Consider the following 23,987-nt stretch of genomic DNA (forward strand, 5'->3'; position numbering starts at 1 on the left):
AGCAGTGGGATCTCAGAAAACCTGGTTATGTGCCTTTTGCACCTATTCTCAAAAATCCTGAACTTCGTAATACCAGTGACAGTCATGTCTATGGCCTGCTTTAGGATACTGTTCAAGCACCACTAACATCAGTTTCTCCACCATTTCATGTAGCACACAGACCTGGCCCAGTACATGTCTCAGCACCCAGGAGGGCTTCATCCTCACAACGTCAGGGTGAGTACTTTGAGGGTCAGGGCTCTCCTCTGGCTTGTCCGCAGCAAGAAATTTTTTAAACAGGCTGCCATCACAAAGCCGAGTCCCAGGACTCTAAATAAGAAGATGGCCATCATTAATATTCTAGAGATAAGTTAAAAAAAGAGTTGCCCCTCATGATATAAAGCAATGTTTAACTATTTTCCGGGCAGCCTAACCTTGTCAGTCATTGCCATCATGTAAACGTCTCTTTAAAAGTATAAACCAATTAGAAAGAATTGCATTAAAAGGAAAAAAGTGAAGCTAGGCCATCATAAAATAAATACTTTCTTCGTGGCAGACTACTGTGGTCTGTGATAAAGTTTGTGTTGTATGTATAGTTCTCCACTAGAACTAGCAAACAAACTAACTACCTTTTTTAGATCTTAATCAGTTACCTTTTTTGCCTGTTCTATCAGATCCTATTATATATGGGACCAACTTTCATTTTTCCAGTCATTATAACAGAAATCATAACAAACTCTTAATTAGCTGTAATTCTACATCTATTATAAATTTCAGAAATCATTCGTATTTCATACTTTTTACTCCCTAAGGTTTTATTGACACCAATTAATCAATTGGCCCTTAACCATATGAGGTTTGTATATCATGTACTCATTTGTTTAACTAATATTTATGTATTTATTTATTCATTCAAGAAATATTTATTGAATACTTAGTACTATATTAAGTTTTGAGGTTTCACTAATGAATAAGTTGCGTTTCTTGTTTTCAATGTGCTTAAAGCCCGGTAAGATACGTGGACTTAAATAGCCAGTGAGAAGCAAAGGGATAAAGGTAATGATAATAGGAATATTATGCGAACGCATAATAAGGGGCCTGATCTGCTCTAGGAGGCAAGGGGGAAAGGTCTGAAGACACGGGGTTGAGGAGAGTAAAGGAATTTTAAAATAGCTATTGGAGAATGGGATAGAGAACTAACTAAGGAAACTGAGAGGGTTTGCTAGTATATTAAAGACTCTGGTAAGAAAACCATTAAATTATCTGCATAATCATGGGATTTTTTTTTAATGGCAGTGCTTAGCAATTTGAATTGAAGAGCAGAGAAAGTAGACAGCTGGATTGATTCAGAGTTAGGGTTTTGCCAGATATGTGAGAGGGAAAGACAGTTGGGCAAGAGAATTGAGGAAATTGTCAAGAGAGGTTAAAATGATGATCAGCGGCTTCTAAACTGGGTCTAATCTGAGGAAAGGAAGTGAAGATAGGCAAGTTGCTGATAACTAGGGAGAGAGCAGAAGAGTCAATGCTGATTAAATAGAAGAACAGTTGAAGAAAAAATGACTGAAAAAAAAAAAAAAGATTTTCAGGCTTATGTGACTGTTACATCCCAGATACTGTTCTAAATGCTTAGAAGGACAAAAAGACATAGAAGACATAATTCCTGTCCTCAAGACACTTGTATACAAATCAAGATAAAAGAAATATACACCAGTATTATTCCAAGACATGTGTGAATAATGCCAGGTAAGAAATAAGACCTAGTATTGTAGATGTGCAAAGAAGTAAAATATATCTTCTCGTTTTAAGAGGCTTTGTTAAGCCAGAACTTTAAAAATGCATTGTATTTCAAGAGGCTGGAATAAGGGAAGATGTTACAGGAAGAAGGGATATTTTCAACCAAGGTACAAAGCAGGGAAGCAGAGGATAGGATCCCAGAAAGAGGATCCCGGGGTCATGGGTTTTTAGGGTTAGGGGGCCCACAGTGGTTTTCGGCCTTCAGGTTCTGACCCATTACTAGATTATGAAATCAATTTGGTGATTAGCAACCAACATTTTGAAAAATGAAAAGGAATGGGTGAAAAGAGAATAAAAAAAATTAGGGTGCATTACACTTAGTAAGAGTAAGTATTATTTTGTGCAACTTTTGTTCCAGTTGAAACTGTACTTATATCTATGTATGTATATGACTACTGGGCACTTACATATTACTTACTGTCATTGCAGTCGAAAAAAACTTTAAAAACATTGGACTGGTCTAACTTCCTCATTTCACAGAATTAGAATCCAAGGTTTGAGGACAAACATTTTGCCTGAGGGTATAGAACCAGCTTTTGCCATTGTTAAATATGATTTTTGGGGTTAAGATTCTTTTCCACTAGTGCCATACTGCATTTCTCATCCTGTTGGCCTGGAATATAGAATATATTTGCGGAATGGGTTACATAAGTCTGGGAAAATAGATTGGGTAGGAGTCTTACTTTCCAAGATGTGGACTTTATTCCTTAGACAGTAGAGTCATTAGAAAGGTTTGAATGAAGAAAGAATGACATGATTGGAAGGAAATTTATGTAAGTGTGGTCTGTGGGTTGGCTTGAAGAGAGGAAAAGGAGTCAGGGATTCCTGTTAGGAGTTTGACGTGGCCTAGTCCAGTGCTTCTCAAAGTGCAATGAGCGGACAAATGACCTGGGGTTCTGACTTAGTAAGTCTGGGGTGAGGCCTGAGCTTCTGCTTCTAACACGATCCAAGGTGCTAGATGCTGCTGATTGAGGATGAAACTTTGAGTAGCAAAGATCTAGGTAGGAAGTAATAAGGCAAAAAGAAGAAGGAGGAGGAGGATGATGGAATGATGTGATGTGCAATGTGAGTGGAGTGAAATATAAAATATTAAATGACAAATGAAATAACATAAGGAATGAGCACAGCCAGATGATGATATGATGATAGCTGTGGAGGGAAGGAGGATATGAGGGCAGCTGTGAGAGGAGAGGGAGCGAGGTGGGGAGTGATGAAGAAATAGAAGAAACACAGGCCGATGAGGAGGAGGAGGAAGAGGAGGAGGAGGAAGTAGTAATAAGGACTAAATGGTAGTGAAGGTAAGAATGGAAAGGGATGTGAAAAATGGAAACAAGAAAGAGTTCATCCAGGACATGGTGACTCAGTGGGCATGAGGAGGAGAAGGATGAGGCTGGACATGACTGATTTTGAGTTTGATTGACCAGGAGAATTATAGCTCTATTAATAGAGATAGGAGAAGTTGGTTTGGAGAGGAAGAGGAAGAGTTCTGTCTTAGACATGAGGAGCTCATAGTTGGGATAGCCAAAGGGAAATGAGCAGCAGGCAGCTGAAGAGGAGACTGGTGCTCAGAAGAGAGGTGTGAGCTGGAGATGCAGATTTGAGGGTAATCTGCCCACGGAGTTTATAGTCAAAGACAAGAGAGTGGATCACCGAAAGCACATCCAAATCTGCAAAGGTGGAATGACTGGTGACAGAAAGTTTGCCTTTAGAGGATGAGAAAAAGAACAGGACAGCAAGGGACAAAGGAAAGCAGTTTTTAGGAATGCAGAGGATCCAGAAAAATGCACATTCGCGGAAGTCAAGGGAAGAGACACTTCCAAGGAGCGTATGGTCGAGAGCGTCACAAACACCAAGAATACAGCTGAAAATCCTACTCGACTGCAAGGTCTTTGTGCGTTTGTGAGGAACACACAAAATAAATAGAGGGCTGTATTAGGGGCATCTGGAGGCAGAAAGGAAGAATTTATCCAATCAAAGCAGGTGGGAGTAGGGACGAGCTCTCCACAGTAGAGGCAACAGCGAAAATGCTGGGATGCCAGAGAAGGCATGGCACATTCCAAGAACTAAAGATAATTCAGTAAGGGTGGAGTTTAGAATTAACAGAGTTGGAGATGGTCAGAGATGAGACTTGAGAGGTAGGTAGGAGCCAGAGCATGAAGGGTTCAGCTATGCCGTGCTATTCCATACGAGGTACCACTAAATGATTTTAAACAAGGAAGTGATAAATTCTTCTGGTAAAGCTCACTCTGATGACACTGTGGTGGATAGATTGGAAAAGGGGCAGTACTTTTGGGGGGAAATGTTATGGTTCCCCTGATGCCACTCTCTTCTTGGTTTTTTTCTACTTCCAGTCCATACTCCCATCTCCTCTAGTCATTCCCTAAATGCTGATATCTGTTAGGGTTCCAGCTTTGGCAGTGAGGCTAGTCAGGACCACAGCAGTGCAGATGTGAGATGATGGTGGAGGAAAGTGGACATATTTGTCATCAATTATTTAGCCAGAATTAACAAGAGATAGAAGAATCAGCAATAATTTTTCTAGCTTTTAGTATTTAGATGAATAATGGTACCATTCGCTGAGACAGAGAAATGAAGGGGGAAAGTAGATTTTAGAGAGATATAATGAACTAAGTTTTGGATATTCTGAGTTTGAGGTGATTAGGAAATGTCTAACTGAACTTCAGACTATGTGGGTATAAAGCTCAGGAAAGAGATCTGAGTTGGAGATAAAGATTTTGAAATCTTCAGAATACAGTTATTTGAGGCAATCAGTGGGTAAGATGGCTAAGGAAGAGTGTATAGAGGTAAGAGAAGAAAGTCTAGGATGGAGCCTTAAGAAAATCAATATATTAGAGATCAGAAGAGGAAGTAGAACCTATAAAAAGAATAGTGGTCAGAGAGGTAGGAGAAAAATTAAAAGATCGTGGTACCAACAGGAGAGAGCTTCAGGAAGGAAGACATGGTCAACAATGCCAAATGCAAAGAGAAGAAACGAGTGGTAGCCACTGAATCTCTATAGCAAAAGCCATTGGTAACCATGAATGATGTGACCATTGCAGAAGCCATTTTATACAGGCATGGATTTCACATCTGAGAGGACAAACAGTTGCATATAATGGCAAGACCTACTGTGTTACCGCAGGAGTGAGGGACTGAAGTTGATTGGAAAAGCAGGTCCCTGGAGCTTGTTCACATGGGCATGGATATAAAGGAAGCAACGGCTGCAATCCAGGTGCCCGAGTCTTGAGAGAAGGATGGAGAGTGGTGGGGAGTTGTGTGGATGATAGTGAAAAGAGGAGTAGAGGAAGGTGTAGCTGGATAGCAAGAAAGTCCAAGCAACAGGGACTTAAGGGTGGAGAAGTAATGGCTTTGAAGTGGTATTGGCGAGTCAAGAGGCAGCTGACTCCACCTTGCAGTGATCAAAGGTATGAGTTAGTTGTAGAAAAACTAGCATCCACTTGAGAATGCTATAGGGAAGCAGCGAACCCAAGGTACCATTTAAGGAAAGGAGCCAGAAGGAAATGCATCAGAGGCTGGATGTAGGGAGTTTTTAAGCCGGCATTGAGGAGTGAAGAGTAAACAGTAGAAAGGTTTGGGAGAGGAAAGAACGATGGATGCTGGGGTTAAATGAGAGGAAGCACAGAGCAGTATGGAGATGAGCTTATGGGAGTGAAAAGGAATATAGTCAGAGAGGCTTATATTTTGAGTAGTGACCACAGAAGATAGGATGGGAATCATAGTGAGGTTCGCTTGGGTTGCATTTCTAATAGAACAAGCTCCAGGAATTCCCTGATGAGTGGAAGGGCTCGAGTCGCTGCAGGAGTTGGCTGACTGATGGGATTGTGTTCTGAGGGATTCTTAGCCCAGATGGCACTAGCCCAAAGGATTTTGTTCCCAAGAGCCTCATTGTGTTGGAAACAGAACCAACCCCTAGGGTATGGGAAACCTCTCTGGAAAGAGTCACCCACAGTCTGGCTCGATGTTGACTGAGAAAACACCGTCAGGTTGGGTATGATTGGTGAAGCTTCAGCAGTGTGGAAAGGGATTAAAGAGTGAGTGGGTAGATTAAAGAGTTAGCGCACACTGCAGTTTTGAGAAGCATGGCTGTGAAATACCATACCTTCACACCGCAGTGCTTTACCACTTACAAATGCTTGTAGACAGTTGTGGAGCCAGGGAGGGAAGGGACCCGGAGCAAGAAGGTGAGAGGCAACGGTTACTAATTAGTGAGAACAGTCTATCCTTGGACCTGACAGGCGTTTCAGGCTGGCCCACTGAGAAGCTCTGTCTCTGACTCAGCCAGCCAACTCTCTTTCCCTAGCATGTTTTAAATTTTCTGTCTTTTTTCCAGCTTCTCAGGATGGTGTAGCGGAATCAGGCAGGTCTGAATTGGAGACCTGTTCCTGACACTGCAGACATATTTTCAAAGTTTCCTTGAGCGCTATTTTTCTTATCTGTAGATTGAGGACAAGCATATCTTTTTCATAGGGTTGATTTGAGGATTATGAAAGGTGCTAGACATTCAATAAATGTTATTTTTCCTTCCTTCCTTCCTTCCTTCTGGCTCTCTCCTTTACGGGTCACTATCTTTCTGTCTTCTGTCCCTCACCTGTCTCCATTTCCCTCTTTCCTTAATAATTTCCCATTGAAAAACATATACTATGGCACCTTTTGCTTTTGCCCAGAATTTAAGTTGGTTCTGTATATTGTCTGTGAACATTTATACTTATATAACCAATTGGAAGGCTTAAATGTCAGCATAGGAATTTTGTGCCTTTTTAGCTTAGTGATTTGACGAATGGAAAAATGAACAGTGTGTGTGTGTTTAAAGCACCAAGAAGAAAAAGCATTGGGAAGACTCATAGTATCAGTGAACAACTGAAAAAGGAGTATCAAGAAATTTTAGCATTATGGCTCATGAACTTGATGTGGGGCCTGCATGGAACCTACACAGCCACAGCTGTGCCATGGTAGGTAAATTCCCCACGCTGCTCATTAACTTGGCTCCAATGTCACCAAGCCATTGCTGGGGCAGTACAGGTCCTAGCATCTCTGAAGTTCCTAGTTTCCAAGATGTGATGGAAAAAAAAAAGAATGGATGGATCCGCACAGCTCTCTATCTGCTATTTTGCCTGTGTCCCCAGCAATGCTGGGGCTGGCCCTTTCTTTCCTAAACTGCCAGAACATGTTCTCATTTGGCATATGTCTTTGTAAACACTAATGTTGGTGTTTGAATTCCCACTTGCCAGTGGCACTGGAAAATAGTGAAAGACACTTGGAAAACTAAGCATTGTTTTTTGTTTTTTTTTTTCCGTAAACTTCTTTATTGGTGGGAACTTAATAATGACTTTGGTTTCTGTGTCTCATAACCACATGCAACATCTTAAAATTTAGGGCCAAAATGTGTTTTTCCCGTTGTTTTATCCTCCCTTTCTTCTTTTCTCTACTATTTATTCTTATCTCTCTCTCTCTTTTTTGGCCGGGGAGGGCAGAGTGTGGGGGGTAGGAGGGTCTAATTTCTTTTGGTCTCCCTTCCCTCTTAATCTATACTGTATATTTCCCTTGTTTTCAACTTTGAACCTAAGACTTTAGAAATAGATTTTAAAAGATAATTGTTTCTTTATTTCCTCATACAATCTAAGGATATATTTCCCAGTCTTGTCTCCTTGTGTTTGTGTTTTTAAAAGCGTTTCATATCAGAAAGCTTGGAAAATTTAAGCAGTTGTAAACCTTAGAATATCATTTCCAGGTCAACTTTGATCTTATATGCCAAGTTCATCAGTGGGAAAAAAAATTTAAATCTCTCACATCTAAATCAATAACTAGTGTTCCAAGGGAAACTTCAAAGTTTCACTTCAGATTTTTAAGGAAGGGTAATTCCTTCAATATCAAATAAATGAGATGTCAGGAAAAGCCAGAATCCCTTTGTTTAGGACAAGGTCTATTTATTTGACTTTCCTTGTCCTTTTTACCCTCTCTTAATATAAAATCTTCACTTTTTCTTTTTTTTTCTTTTTTTTTTTGTCTCTGAAGAGACACTTTTACTATATTCTTTCATATGACTGTTTTTAATTTAGAGAAGAAATCAACACATAGTGGCTCAAATCTGCTTAGATAAGGTGTTCATTCCTTCCAGCTTTTCATGTTTCAACTTTTGCGGGGCCTGGCGTACATCCACCACCAACACGTTCTTCACAGGGACCTGAAGCCTCAGAACTTACTCATCAGTCACCTGGGAGAGCTCAAACTGGCTGATTTTGGTAAGCCGCCCCTCGAGTCTCCTTCTGGGCTGTGAACAACGGTGCTTTTGTGTGCAAGTGTTTAAAGCATTGATGAAGCCTGGCCTTTGAAAAAGAGAGGCCTGGGGAATGTGATGCTTTGTGAGGGTATCAGATAACCCTCTTGGAAGTGTGAGACAAGAAACAGGGAGAGATTGGTAGCTTTTTAGAATTCCATCAAGCCCCAGTCTAATCAGATTCTAAAACTTGGGCGCCCCTCCTAGCCCAATGCCATTTTTGATATAGAGACATTTGTAGAGTGAACTGGACTTGGTAGGTTTCCCTAAATCTAGGTGGATATACAAATTCTTTCAGAATAGATCAAGATTACCCAGAATGGCAGGATAAAGCACTTTACCTCAGATTGTAGGATGGACTTATGCTAGAATGGAGACTCCAGGGTACCTGTTCCTGCTCACCTATGTATTTACATAGGTGTGACTGTGTGGGTACTGAACGCTTTTATCCCGTCAAAGTGATGTAGATTTCCCCTGACTATTACTGTAGCTTTCCATTTTAGCCCTTATCACAGTTTATAATTACACACGCACACACAGGCACACAACACATTTATATGATGATTTTTTTCTCCTCCACTAGACCTAAGCATTATAAGGTCAGCCTGGGTCCATTTTTGCTTTTCATTGGATCCCTAGTGCCTGATACCACAGTAAGTGCTCGATAAATGTTTGTTTTAAATCCGGTTCCATGTGAGCTGAGGAAACACTCTTCTCAGTTTGGTAGATGTCAGATGATTGTACTATAGCTCAGTACTTCATTCTGTGATAGTAGCTTTCATCTGGACATGTAAGCATTTAATAGACGTTCATTTATCAATTCAGGCTCATCTATTAAAGTTTCTTTTTTTCCAGCTTTAGATCATGTGATCCCGTGAGATAAGTAGCTGACTGACAAAAGTACCCTTATTTTGTAGAGGAACACTTGAAAATGACTCATCTAAGGTCCTATCAAACTAATTTGGATTAGCAATCTCCACTCTTTATCTAACTGGGGACTCCTGGACAGCAAAAATAAAGGTGGACACATGAGTTGTGAACTGGGTTCCATTGTTTTACCACAGACCTAAAATTACAGAGGTGTAAACATACTAGAAGCTTTCTCTCACATAACTCTCTGAACTAAGCAGTTAGAACTCATCAGATGGCCCCATGGTATTTTGGCCCACGTTCCTTCTGTCCTGTGGCCCCACCATCCCTGGGGTATTTGCTCCAACTGCATATTTCAAGATGGCTGCCACCCCCTTCTCATTACAGCCTGGAGGAAGGAGAAAAGGGAAGAACACTTAACCCCTCCATTATGTGCATGATCTGGAAGTTCACACATCACTTCTGTTTGTATCATATAGGGAAGAATTTAGTCACGTCATGATACTTAGCTGCCAGGAAGGCCACATCTAGCTGCAAAGTAGGCCAAAATTTGAGAAATTCACTTGCTGAAGAAGTACACAAGGATCAAGGTAGTGAAGTAGCTCTATGAGAAGCACCCAGAGTTTGTGTATCATTTTTAAAGTATTGTTTACTCCGCCAGTTATACTGTCCTTAGTAGAATGTGTTATTGTGGCACTCCAGGAAATCCCGAGACAGTGAGTTCTGTGCTTCTCTCCTTTGGTCAGGTCTTGCTCGGGCCAAGTCCATTCCCAGCCAGACTTACTCTTCAGAAGTTGTGACTCTTTGGTACCGCCCTCCTGATGCCTTGTTGGGAGCCACTGAATATTCCTCTGAACTGGACATATGGTAAGAGCTAGTGCCAAAAAAATGAAGCAAATGTGGATCATCCTACCCTTGAGGGTTACTTTATTATATGTGTCACATTCTTTAAAATTTAACATTTATTATTATTATTATTATTATTATTATTATTTTAACATTTTACTTTTTATTTTTCCCCCTCCTCTCTGGTAACCACTAGTCCATTGTCCATGTCCATGAGTCTCTGCTTGTTTGTCCTGTTCATTTGTTGCTTTTAGGTTTATATCCCACATATAAGTGATATCATGTGATTTTCAGCCTTTTCTGTCTGTTTTATTTCATTTAGTATGATTATTTCAAGGTCCATCCATGTTGTTGCAAATGGCAGTATTTCATCTCTTCTTATGGCTGAGTAATATTCCATTGTATATATGTACCACAGCTTCTTTATCCAATCATCTATTGTAGGAAACTTTGGTTGCTTCCATGTGCTAGCCACTGTGAATAATGCTGCTATGAACTATATGTGTCACATTTTTAATAATAATCCTAATGACAACCACATTTGTCTACAGAAACATAAAGTGCTTTCAAATACATATCTCATTTGATTTCTCCAATCTATCTGCAAGTTTTTACAGTTAAAGAAACTGAGACTTGGAGAAGTCTTGCCCAAGATTTCTTCTGCATCCTGAACTCTTTCTATCATGCCTCTTCTCCTAGCTCTTCTCTTCATTCTCTTTATCTTTTCTTCTTGTTTTCAGAGAAACACACATACACTCCCAAACCACAGATACACACACACATGCACACACACTCTCATACTTATGCACTCGTCTGCACATGCATGCTCACACATGCCCAAACACAGTTAAGAGCTTGGTGAAAAAAAAAACATAAAAACCAAGATTCAGGAGGCCTGATTTTTATACCACTTCTATTTCTAATCAGTTACTCTGGATTATGTTATCTTGAAAAAGTCATGTATTCTCTTTGTGTCTATGTTTTTCCATTTTTAAAGTGAGGGTAATAAACTCTCCCTGTGGGGGTTTAAGTGAGACTGTAATGCAAGTATAAGAACCAGATAGATGCTGTCAAATAAAACCACGTTGTTAAGGAGGCTCTTGGATTAATGGGATGCGGTGACGAGTGTGGGGTTTCAGGCACTCATCATTCCTAGAGCAGCAGCATTGTTACCTAGATCTTATTCCTAAAATATCCCAGTCATTTGGGGGCCACAGTTAGATGTGTGGTGACTTTGCAATCATAGCCACCTCCTCAAAGGTAACAAAATATACGAACATCTTTCAAGACCTTAGAAGGTCATCTATAAACAGAAGGCTCTGTTTTTAAAAAAATCAATAATAGGTTTAAAAAAAACTTAAACAGAATTCTAACAGGCTAAACTAAACTTTTGGATTTCCCAAAGAATTGAGAAAGGTCGCAGAAATTTTCCTCTGCAGCGTATCTGGAGTCATTGATTTTCCAATACCTGGGGCCATTCTGGAAGTATCACCTGTCAGTCAAAAGCCCCCTGACACTGTCAGCTCTCATTGCTGTGCACCTTCGCTTCAGAGGCCTTCCATGGGCTCTGGCTTTCTCAGCTTTTAATGATCCCCTCTAGTTGTGCTTCACAGACAGTGAAGCTTATACTCATCACTTTTAAACTTTGTTTCATTATAGAACATTTAAAACATTCAAGAATATGTATAACATATATATACATAAGTGATTCTCAACCAAGGTCAATGTTGCTTCCCAGGAAGTTTGGCAGTGTCTGGAGACATTTTTTTATTTTCACAGCTAGGTGGGTGGTGCTACTGGCATCTAGTGGGTAAGAGGCCAAGGATGTTGCTAAACATCCTATAATGCACAGGGCAGCCCCCCTCCAAACAAGTATTTATCTAGTCCAAAATGTCAATAATGTCAAGATTGAGAAACCTGATGTAGATTAAGAAACATAATAAAGTGAGCTCCACAAACCCACTACTCAATGTAACAATTAGAACATAAAAACCAATATTGTCACATCTTCTTGTGTCCGTTTCTCATTAACCTGCCCCTCACCACAGGGGCTTCTATACTAATTTTTTTCTCTTGCATCATTCTCCTACCCCTTTTAAAAACAATATTTTTACATTTTAAAATGTATTCTTAAAAAGATTGTTTGTTCTACCTGCTTTTGTGTTTTTATAAAAATAGTATTATATTGTTTTTAGTCTTCTGTGACTTTTTTTCACTTAATATGGTTCTAAGATTCCTCTACATTGATCTGTGTAGCTATACTTTATTTCCTGTTGACAAACATTTTATTTAGTTTGGTTTTTTGTCTTGTTTGTCTTTGCTACTATGAATGTGCTTGGTATTAATGCTTAAGGATTTCTCTAGGGTACTTACTTACGAGTATATTTGCTGCATCACAGGATTTATGAATGTTCACCTTCATAAAACAGGGACAAATTGTTTACCAAAGTGGTTGTAATAATTTATTCACCAATAGTGTATTATAATCCCTTATCTATATATGTACCACTTTTTTAATATCAGATTTATTAATTCTTGCTAATCAAGTGGGTAGAATGGTATCATGTTGTGATCTAAATTTGCATTTTTCTAATTACTACTGACATTGGACATCTTTTCCTGGATTATTTGCCCTTTGTTTTTTCTCTTCTATGAAATACCTGTTTATTTTTTTAAGTTATTTTCTTTTGGTTTCTCAGTCTCTGTCTCTGTCTATCTCTCCCTCTCTCTCCTTCCCTTTCTGTATTGATTTATAGGAGTACTTATATTCTAGATACTAATCTTTTATCAGTCGTATGTGTTACAAGTAGCCTCCCCAGTTCATGGCTTATGTTTTTGAACAAAAGTTCTTAATTTTAATATTGCTGATCTTATCAGTCTTTTCTTTTATGGTTAGCCCTTTTGTTTCTTGTTTATAAAATCCTTTCCTTACTGAGATCAGAATGATATTGTCTAATACATTCTTTTAAAAGTCGTAAAGTTTTTCCTTTCACTTTAACTCTTTAATACATTGAAAATTGACTTTTGTATTTGCTGACCAAAGGTCTCATCCCAATTTCTTCAGCGATCTGCTATGGCAATCTCTTGTAGATCAAGTTTCCATAAATGCGTTGTTCTATTTCTGTGCTCTCTATCCTTTTCCACTGGGGTCAATTTATCTGTCCCTGTACCACTTTATTAATTTCTATAGCTTTATAATAAAACTTGATATTTGGTAGGACAAGTCTCTCCACTTATTCTTCCTCAGGAGTATGTTGGCTATTTTTCGTATAAATTTTAGATTCAGTGTTTCAAGTTTCATGAAAAGTCCTAATGAGATTTTCATTCGAGTTTTATTCAAATCGTAGAACACTATGAGGATAATTAACACTTTTGTAATATTGTGTTCCAAATGTTAAGCATAGTATATCTCTCCATCTTTTGTGTTTTTCTTTAATGCCTTTTAGTAAAGTTTTAGAATTTTCTCTCTAAGGTCTTACATAACTAGAGCGAAGGTCTTTGTAAGTCTATTTCTGTTCATTCTTTCTTATGGTTCTTGCATATGGTATCTTTTTTTTTTTCATCTTTGTTTAGTCATTTTTGACAGTGATATGCTAGTTTTCCTTGGAATTTCATTCATGGGATTTTTTTGAAGGCCTTGAATGAGGTGGGTTATCTCAAAGAGAATTTGCATTTAATTCTGTTAGGTGCATTAATAAAAAAAATTTATTATCGTATCTTACATACATGTTGGTCTGCCACCCAGACCTTGATTTCTTAATACCATTCCCTGCTAAAAAGAACTAGGACTTTTTGAAGAAATGGCCGATTCTAAGGCTAGGGCAGAGAAAGTACAAAATAGGTCAGGAACTTGTCGGGCCGGAACATTTTTTTGACAAAGTGATCAAAAATGATGAGAATATATCAAAAGGACACTGGAAGCAGCTTGAAGAGACTCCCACTAGCCAGAGGTGGTAATATTTGAGCATCAGTATAAATAGGGTAATGGATAATAACCCACTGAATAAAATAAGACTATATAAATCTGTATTAAGGATAGCTACGTGGTAGATAGTTAAGAAGGGAAGCTCCTTATAGTAGAATGCCAACTAATAATTGGAGAAAAGGTGATGGATTTAGAAAATCACTTTTTTTGTAATACAATAGTAATTGATTCAAACAAGTATCATAATGCTAAACTAGAGAAGAAAATTCAATGAGGAATAAGATATTTACATAGTCTCAAAGTACCTCTCTACAAATTACTTATTAATTACAAAAAGAAAAATAGTAACTTTGTAGTAGAAAAACTTGGCAGATACTACTTTAACCAGTAATTAGAGTTAATATTATCAATAATAGGACTCTCTGACATGTGTACCTCCTAATATGATGCACTGAGAAGGATATAATATCACTTAAGTTTTCCTGCAAAAAAAGCATAACCTGAATCAAATCATGAGGGCACATCAGATAAACTCAGTTTGAAAGACATTTTACAGTGTAACTGGCCTTCACTCTTTAAAAGGGTTGTAGGGGAGGAAAAATTTTTCCCTATCTCCTTAGGTTCAGTGGATGGGCCTGCAAAGTAAACTGACAAAAAAAAAAAAAACAGATTAACAGGAGAAAAGCATCCAAATGTGACTTGATATTAAAAATATTATATGGCACGGGGAAGGTGGCTCCCTAGAAAGAAGAGAAACCCTCCAAAGAAGCCGCTAGGCTTAGAGGCTTTTATACCATTCTGACAAAGGACAATGCATTTGTAGAAGAGGCAAGACAAAAGAAAGGGGCTTCTGGACTTTTCAAGGGCCATAAATTGTGGGGAGGTAAATCTGTGGGGGACCCTAATAGTGGATAAGTGTTACTAAGCAAGGTTTTTTTGATGTCGATTCTTCTTGGTGCCATCTCTATCTCTGGTGATGAGATTGTTCTCCCCTCTTGGTACGGAAAGGCGGGAAAGGATGAGGAGACATCTTCCCAAGGGGAATTTATGCCCTACTCTCAAGCAGAAAGAGGGAGGCAGAGAGCTCATCCTGTGTTTGCTTTTTCTCGATGGCTTTCGGCTCAAAATAATCCTTACGTCAGAGTGGCATATTTGGAGGTGGCATTTTCTGTTTCCCTACAAAGTCAAGGTTTTAAAACGCAAATAAAGACTGAGGAACTGTTTCAGACTAAAGGAAACTAAGAGACATGCCAGCTAAACACAATGCACGGTCCTAGATGGGATCTTGGGAGAAAGGGAGCTCAAGGACACGACTGGAACGATAGGTGAAATTTAAATATGGACTATGAATTAGAGAGTGGTATTGGAGCAACGTCGAATTGGATAATGCACTGTTGTTTTTGATTTTGATAATTGCACTGTTGTTATGTAAGAGAGTGCTTTTGTTCTTAGAAAATATATATGGAAATTTTTAGGGATGAAGACTCATGGTATCATCAATTTATTCTCCACTGCTTCAGAAGAAATAGATGATATGATAGGCGGACAGACAGATCGATATCCGGCGTTTACATTGAGATGCCCCTTCCCCCATTTTTTTGTTTGTTTGTTTGTTTTTTCTTTTCAGAGTGATTAGAGGGCAAGTGAGCAGGAAGAAGATTTCCAAATGACAAAGGAAGAAAAGGAAAAAAAATTCCTATTTTGCTAGGCCATGCAACTTCATAGGGTTCAAAATGAATGCCTTTTAGGAGGCCGATGACAGTGGGTGAGCGTTAGAGCCTTTGTCTTAAAGAAACTAATTATGGCATGGTAGTGTAAGAGCCTCGTATTCACAATGAGCCCTGGTAGCAGCAGGGTCAGTGGGAGGCCCAGAGCAAATGATTAGATTATGGAAAAGCCGTAAGTAGGGCATATTGGTTATTTCCAGCACTTACAACCAATGCTCTCTAATCCCTCATCATCTTTTCTTCTCTTTCTGCTACCCTTTCAGACCTTAAAAGATTCCATTAGTAACTTCGGTGAGAAAAACTCAATGTTTTAGTATGATTACACTGTTATGTTTTTGTTTTTACTTTTTCATATTGTGTTTAAATTTATATAACATAAAATTTACCATTTCAACCATTTCAAATGTACAGTTCAGTGGCACTAAGTACATTCATATTGTTGTGCAGCCATCAGCACTATCCATTTCCAGAACATATTATCATTCCAAACTGAAATTCTGTACCCATTAAACAATACTCCCTATCATTCCCTCCCCACAGGCCCTGGCAACCACCAATCTAATTTTTTCTGTCTCTATGATTCCACTCTTCTAAGTATCTCATAAACTGGAATCATATAATATTTGACTTTCCATATCTAGTTTATTTCATTTGTTATAATGGTTTCGAGGTTCATCCATGTTGTGGCAAACTGGGTTTTAAAGAAGGATTTATTTGGTACACAAAGTCCTCTTCAAAACTGATTTCAGGCAGCTGCGACTTTTAGGACTACAGAAAGTTGTTTCTGCCTGAGAGATTGCAGATATTTCGCTGCAAACTTCCAAATATAAAGAGTGGCCCAGGGAAAAGCAAATGGAAATGTCATGTAACTGCCGCATACAGTATTACATCGTTCTGCACTAACTTCAACAGTTAAAAATGAAATACTGATTCATTTCTCCCAACAACAGTTTTATATGCTCCTTGCACCTCCGAAAACCTGAAACTCCTAAGATGGTTTATTTCCCCAGTGATTGCCTAAGGAATCTGAGGAATCTTTTTCTCTCTTATGGAAGAATTTGTTCATGCTCAGAATAGAGAAAAGGTTAGGAAGAGAGCCAGAAAAAGCAGAAAACATGTAAGCTGTTTCCTCTAACTTGACTGAAGAACCGCAGTTGGAGCCATGAAATGGCCCAGTGCATCTCTCTCCTTTCTGGAAGGATTCACTGTTTGATGCCATCAGGTCTTTTCTTCCCTGCGTGTGAAGTTCCCCTTCATCTACATGGGCTGCCTCAAGGGTATCTCTACAGAGCAGAAATCCTCTGAGAAGCCTAAAGATATGTAGGGTAAGAAGAGCCATAGGAAAAAAGATTTAAGAACAAAACAGGAATAAAAGGAAATAGGAAACTGGTTCCCTACCTGGACCTGAATGTTCAGAATATTTAAAATGTTTGCTGAAGGCTAGTCTTGGATGGGCAAAATAGATGATAGCCACATGACTTGTTTAAGAAGCAGATAAAAAATATAAAAGCCACATGACTTGTTTATGAAGCAAATAAAACATAAAATGGTTCTGAGGAACAAATGACAAAAATATAAAGATGAATTGTATGGTTTAGAAAAGACAATGCTTATACCTAGAAAACCCCCTCATCTTTCAAACTTGAGGTGCATACATACACTTACTTTCTTACCAAAACATTGATATTTGTGGTACTTACAGATATTCCAGGTACTAAACTATAATTGATTTAGGAATTTCGTTTGTCTCATAAGTGATGTAAGTGCATTCATGTATGCAGGTGGGTTATATACATATAATCTTAGACTCTAGATTAGTTTGGTGAGAAAGGCCTTTAACCCTCCCTTAAGTGAAGCTTAAAGAGAAAGACGCAAGAGAATGCCTCTATGGTGCCAACCATACTAACGCAAATGGAGAATTTCAATCAAATATTAGCATTTCATTCCATAACACAAACGTCTTCTATTACTTTGTAGTGCTTGCACAATGGCCTTAATGTCCAGCTTTCTCCAGTATATTTTACAGAATTTTGTACACCATCCTAGTGGAGTAGAAGAGGAAGGACACTAAGAAATTAATTGTGTAACAAAAGGACTTCCTTCTTGGTTCCCTGTAGCCACAAGTATGAAAAGACATGAAAAGGCAACGAGCTTTTTATAAGCAATGAAAGCTTTTTGAGGGAAGGGGTGGAAAGTAGACTACAGGATTTAAACCTAGTAATGATTATGGTTTCGAACCTTGTTTAAAATGTCCTCAGGCCTCCTAGTGGTTTGTGAGACCCTGAAGTGTCTGGAAGGTGTTAGAGTCCTAGATAGAGGGTTGGTTCAAGTCTTCAAAACCCAGTACATTTTCATTTCTGTTTTATATCAGTTAATAAACAATTACAAAGATGTTAATACACACATACATCCATATGCATACATATAGCATATATATATTTATTTTTTTCACCTCAAAATGAAATGATTTAAGACCTTTCGAATACATAACATTCAGAGAAAGTGTGAGGGATGGTGGGTGGAGACCGTTTGATGGTGTTCACTGACTCGGTTTCTGAGTTGACTTATCTCGTAGTTGACCATTGCTAGCAACCAGGATGATTTGTAACCATTTGACATTTTTCCCATTACTTTTATTCTCTTCCATATATTATTTAATTTATACTTTTTATATCTGTTGCTTTAAAGATAAGACACAAAAAAACATACATGTTTAACAAGCTAATGAGAAGCTTTAAAATGACAATAATTCTAAAAATTTACCTCAAGATACTTTTCAACTTATAGTCTTAAGTTACATTTGTCTGATCAAGCCTCATATCACACATCAAGTTCTCTTGTACATGAAAAATCAGTAAAAAGTAAATATGGTGGCCAGTGTATCCAAACTGGCTCTTTTTAAATTGGGGGTAAAAAACAACCTGTTGTTTGAGGGTAAAAAAATGCTTGTAAAACTCAGTCTGATATCTTTTATTTATATATATACAAAATTCTAAGAATAAGCCTGTTGATTATTTTAAATGCAAACCAAATATTGGCTCATGAAAATAGTTTTTGTCTCTTTTGATGTAAGATACAGTTAAATTTCAATTTTTTAAAAAATATATAATCTTTCCCCAAACCAGACTCAGGATAAAAATTATTCTTAAACTCGTTTATCAAGAAATCTGTTTTCTCCTATACAATCAATTTTAAGTAAATTAAATAGCATATGTCTACAGTCAGATGGAAAAAGTAAAAATATATCATATGTAATAAATACATATGAATAATAGTAAAGATTATATTTAAAATGAATCTTTAATAATATGATGATCTATAATTAAATATTTTACTTAAATATCCTTATTTATCATGTCACAAAAAATGTCAAGATGATTAAAGGAGTTTGCACAATTATGTGTTATGGTGAAAGGGATTTGGAGTCAAAGTCTTGGACCATGGGGATAATCTCTGTAATCTGTCACCCAGACCAGTTTTATCACTCAAAAGACTTACAAGCATAAAAATGTGAATTATTAACAAAATAAATCTTATTCCTTGCTATCCTTACCCTCCAGTTTGACTACATAGGAAAGGAAACATATTTCACTCTATTTAATCTATTTTAAGGTGCATATTCTTGGTGCATCTTAAATCAGGATGCATCTTACAATCAGTAGCATTTTACAGTTGCCATCAGCTGTATGACTGAGCATTGATTATACTGGGATCAGGAAGAGAAAGTGAGACTTTGAACTGGATGGATGAGACTAGGGATGTGAGCACTCCTGTCTGAGGCGTGGTGTGCCAGCGCCAGCGCCAGCGCCCGCCCGCTCGCCTGCCCGCCCGCCCGCCCGCCGCCCTCGCCGCGCGCGCGCGCGCGCGCGTGCGTGCGCGCGCGCGCGCGCGCGCGCGCCGCGCTGCCGCCCGCCTCGCCGCCTCGCCTGTCGCCTCCCGCCGCCGCGCGCCGCTCGCCTGTTCTCCCTTTCCTTTCTTTCCTTACCCCTAGGAACCAAACAGTTGTGGAGAGAGAATGAACCAGACATGCTTAGCAACATTCTTTAAGCAGTAGTCAAAAGTAGGCTAACTCTATGTAATTGCACAGTAAGCTAAGGAGCCCAGCACCAGTGACTCCTAGTTCTTTAATGGATTATTTTAAGACATGCTGTGTCATCAAACTCCTGATATAGAGGACGATACCATGAATAAACACAGACATCAAAGTGTCTGAGTCAAAAGCAGAATGTGAAAAAGTTTTAGGAGTACCTAAACCAATTTTTTTCACTTAAGGTTCCATTTTTTGCATGTACAAGTATGACATGATAAAATAATCTGTCTAATTAAATATATAAAAGCCCTTTCAGGAAGTATAAAAGAAACATTCTGATTATGTCATAGTTTAACTTGCAGGTATTTTGTTTCTTAATAGCACATACAATAATAGCATCTTAGAGTCAGTGAAAGAAAGCATTCAGTTTGGAGATTTAGTACCTTCCCTGCTTCTCATAAAATGAATAGTTAATGAGCTTGAATAGGGCAAAATGTTATCTATACTGCATTTCTAAATGCTGGCTGCATTCCATTTTAACAAAAAGCTAAAAACTATTCTTATTTTTGGTTGAGAAAGGGACTTTTCTTTTTGTCCAAGACTTAATAGCATGTGGCCTCTATTTAACTATCCCAAATATTTCTTGGGAGAAGAAATGCTGTTAATTCGGTTTTGCAAGTATGTTTTTCTTGAGAGTGTTGGGTTGACTCTTGTTTCCTTTGCTAGGGGTGCAGGCTGCATCTTTATTGAAATGTTCCAGGGTCAACCTTTGTTTCCTGGGGTTTCCAGCATCCTTGAACAGCTGGAGAGGATCTGGGAGGTAAGAGAAGAATTCCTCTTGGGAAGAAGAAATATCTGCATTTCAAACTTTGAACCAGATTTGCCTTAGAGATGAATGACACAGTCCATCTGTTTTGAGCTATTAAGACATGTCTTAAGATTGTGGAAACTGTGGTATTTGTCACAGGTATAATAAGCACCTTGGGAATGAGTGGTCAGGAAACCCCCTTTGTCCTGTAGAAGCCCATGAATCCACCTGCTTTCTTTTATTATTGTCTCAATCTCCCAGGGCAATTTCTGCCATTAATACTTAAGCACATTTTTCCACCCTGCCACCCCCAGCTCTAATTCTACCATATATTTGGCCCTAGGTCTTGTCAACTGAAGACAAGACACTAAATTTTCGTAGAACCCCAATAAAAACAAAGACTTACCATGTTAGTGTGAGAGAAATACAGTATTTATCATGCTCCTCCAAAACCAAATTCCTAAGGTATTGATGTGCTTTTGTGTGTGTTGTTCCATTTCTTTCTTTATTATTTATCCCTGCCTCATTTGCACCACGATGTACTTCATTTTCATGTCCCTTGTAGCGTGTATGCTATGTTAGTCATCTGTATATTTCTCTATTTCTCTAATTTCTAAAATTGTTGTAAAATATATGTAAAATGTATTCTTCTAAGCACTTTATGCGCACAGTTCATTGGCACTATATACAACCACACTATTGTGCAACCATCACCACCATTCATTTCCAAGACTTTTTTATCATCCCAAACAAAAGCTCATACCCATTAAACAATAACTCCCCCTTTACCCTCCTCCCAGCCACTGGTAACCTCTCATCTACTTTCTGTCTCTATGATTTGCCTGTTCTAGGTATCTCATGTTAGTAGAATCATACAGGATTTGTTCTCTATGTCTGGTTTCTTTCACTTAGCATAACACTTTCAAGGTTCATCCATGTTGTAGCATGTGTCAAAAATGCTTTAAGCTGGGTTTTTAAAAAAAATCACTTGTTATCCTAGATCCTGCTTCCTTTCAAGTTTGCTTGCTGCAAGCAGGTATCTATCTGGAGCATTCTTGCTAACAGCCTCTGATGCAGGTATCTTAGGAAATATTCTCAGAGTAGGGTTTTTGTATGCAGGTGAGGAAATCTGTCTTCTCTCAATTTTCTCAATTTTTCTCCTTTACAATTTTGATTTAGTAACCCCAAACTTTTGCCTGTCCTGAAATATAAAATTTTTATTTTCAAATTATATTCCCAATGTGGAGTCTTTCATTTATTTTTTTTTTTTAAGTTGAGTTTGTCTTTCATACACACACAAAAAAATGAGGCAAACTCCTTAGGGAACACTTGGGGAAAAGGGAAAAGAGTTGCCAGCATATGGAGGGTCATCAACTCATGTCTATGAAGACGTTCTATGCAAATCAGTCTAGTGCTATAGATTCATGACCCAGAAGATGTCTTCTGACTAAAATAAAATGTGGTTTGAGAAATTAAGACATTTCATAGAGGTTAATCATTGCCATTAAAATTTTCTTTTGGAAACATGGGGGTCTTTACAAGGGAACATAGGAAAAATTGGGAAGCATTTACAAACTACGAAAATATTTTCAAACCAAAAGATTTTTTTCCCCAAAACTCCCCTGCAAGACAGATAAATGCTATCTTCAAACATCGTCACTGGTTGCCATAACACCATTTAAGCTGGAGATAGCCTAATGTAATAATGCTTTGGAGTTTGGGTTTGACTTTTAGCCCTTTTCTAGCTAAATAAATGTGAGCAAGTTCTGTAGTCCCTGTGAGCTTCAGTTTCCTTGTTTGTTAAATGGGGCTAGTGATAATGACTTTCTAACCTTGCTGTCAGAACTCCATAAGATGAAATGCATAACAAGCTCCATGCACCAAAAGCGCTCAATAAATATGCGCTGCCTTCTTTTCTCATATAAGTTATTATTATAGAGATGTTTCAATAACCTAAGTGCTAAAAAGCACTTCCTGATACATAACCTAATTGTTCTTCCGCTTGGTATTACTTTTTGTCCACAATAGAGGAATCACAATTAGCACTGCCTAAACCTGACCTTGCAATGACCTTTACACATTGGAAGAGTAGTTCTTAGTCACTTAATTAGTAAACAACACTAATTAGACACTCACCATATAAAATACTCTACAAGGTCTTATAAGAAGTTATAAGGCATGGAAAAAAGGAAGAACAAGAAAAATGAATGATGTGTGCTTTCAAGTGTTCAGTCTAGGTGGTGTCAAAGATGAAGTACAAGTAAATATATGTGAAACAAACGTACTTTGTGTATATATATGAAAGGATATATGTGTAGTTAGTTAATATAAATTGTAATATTGAAATAAGGTATGTTATCAGGATATTTGAAAAGTTGTATATAAACTGATTTTTTAATTTTACATACTATCTTTAAATAATCGTGCTTTTAAAAGCAATTATTTTACAGTTCTTTGCATTTAGCACAGCACTTAGAAATCATAAAACAGAAAGAATGGGCTAGACGTTTCCCACGACCCAATGGCTTTCTGGTTATTGGTTCGTTTCCAGGACTGGCATTGCTAACTGACACTGGCCATCTGAAGATGTTTTAGGTAATTCAGTAAGTGAAAAAATGTGGACTTGAATCTGGACATAAAGTGCCAAAACATGAGTGATGCAGGAAAAACAAACATGTCTTAACAAATCAGTCCAACAGTTCCTGCCCAGGAAGCCATGTTTATTTCTACTATTATTCTTATCACACTGCAATCAATCAAAGGGACTTTATTTTGACATTTATGACAACTCATTATAAATTTAAAACAAGTAAACATATTAGAAATAACAGTAGCCTGCAGTCGGGAGACATGCATTCTGAACCCGGCTCTAGCGTCAGGTAATGAGGTAAAGCAAGTCACATAGCCAACCTCCCCGGGTCTCCAGCATCTTAAATGTTAAAGATGCTCCTTGACTTATGATAAGTCACCTCCCAATACATACCCACCATAAGCTGAAAATATCATTACATTCAGGGATCCCCAACCCCCAGGCTGCTGACTGGTAAAGGTTCATGGCCTGTTAGGAACCAGGCCGCAAAGCAGGAAGTGAGTGGCAGTCAAGCAAGTGTAGCTTTGTCTGTATCTGCAGCCACTTCCCAGAGTTAGCATCACCACCTCAGCTCCACCTCAGATCATCAGGCATTAGATTCTCACAGGAGCACCAGTCCCTGGTGCCAAAAAAGTTGGGGACCACTGGTTAAGTTGAACCATAGTAAGTTGGGGACCACCTGTATTTGATTTTCTGACTCCATGAAATTGTGACTTCTTTAAACAAAGTGTAAAGAGAATATTGTAGCTCCTATCATTTTAAACCATAATATTCTTCTCTGTTTATTAGGTTCCTCCCCTTCCCAGGTAGTTATTTCTCAAGTTTGTCAACTTGGATAGCTCATTGTTGACTTTCAATTTGATCAAAGAGATAGTTCCTTCCATATTGATTAGCCATACTTTAAGGGCACCAGGAAATCAGATTCACTATATTTCATTTTCCCCCAATCCTTTCAGAGGAGGTAGAAACCATAGTTTTGTTATCATGTCTGTAGTTCCACACTCTGAGGACAAAGTGAAAAAGCCACCATATTCAGCAGAGTGTTATCTTTAGCACTACTACATCTCAAGCAGGTTAGAAATTTAAACATTACATACAGCTCCTGAATTTGTTTTTACTAAAT

The 23,987-nt window shown here is 38.2% G+C and overlaps 1 protein-coding gene across 1 annotated transcript in view; it reads left to right on the top strand.

The window, feature by feature from the left end:
- Positions 1–23,987, top strand: part of CDK15 (cyclin dependent kinase 15) — a 78,146-nt gene that overhangs the window by 17,778 nt on the left and 36,381 nt on the right. The window contains exons 6-9 of the mRNA XM_039844454.1: positions 154–216; positions 7,910–8,033; positions 9,685–9,805; positions 20,193–20,286. Of these exons, the coding sequence (XP_039700388.1) occupies positions 154–216; positions 7,910–8,033; positions 9,685–9,805; positions 20,193–20,286 (402 nt within the window). The remainder of the gene's footprint in view (positions 1–153; positions 217–7,909; positions 8,034–9,684; positions 9,806–20,192; positions 20,287–23,987) is intronic.

The sequence above is a fragment of the Pteropus medius genome, unplaced genomic scaffold (assembly GCF_902729225.1).
Source record: "Pteropus medius unplaced genomic scaffold, Ma_sr-lr_union100, whole genome shotgun sequence".
Taxonomy (NCBI): domain Eukaryota; kingdom Metazoa; phylum Chordata; class Mammalia; order Chiroptera; family Pteropodidae; genus Pteropus; species Pteropus medius.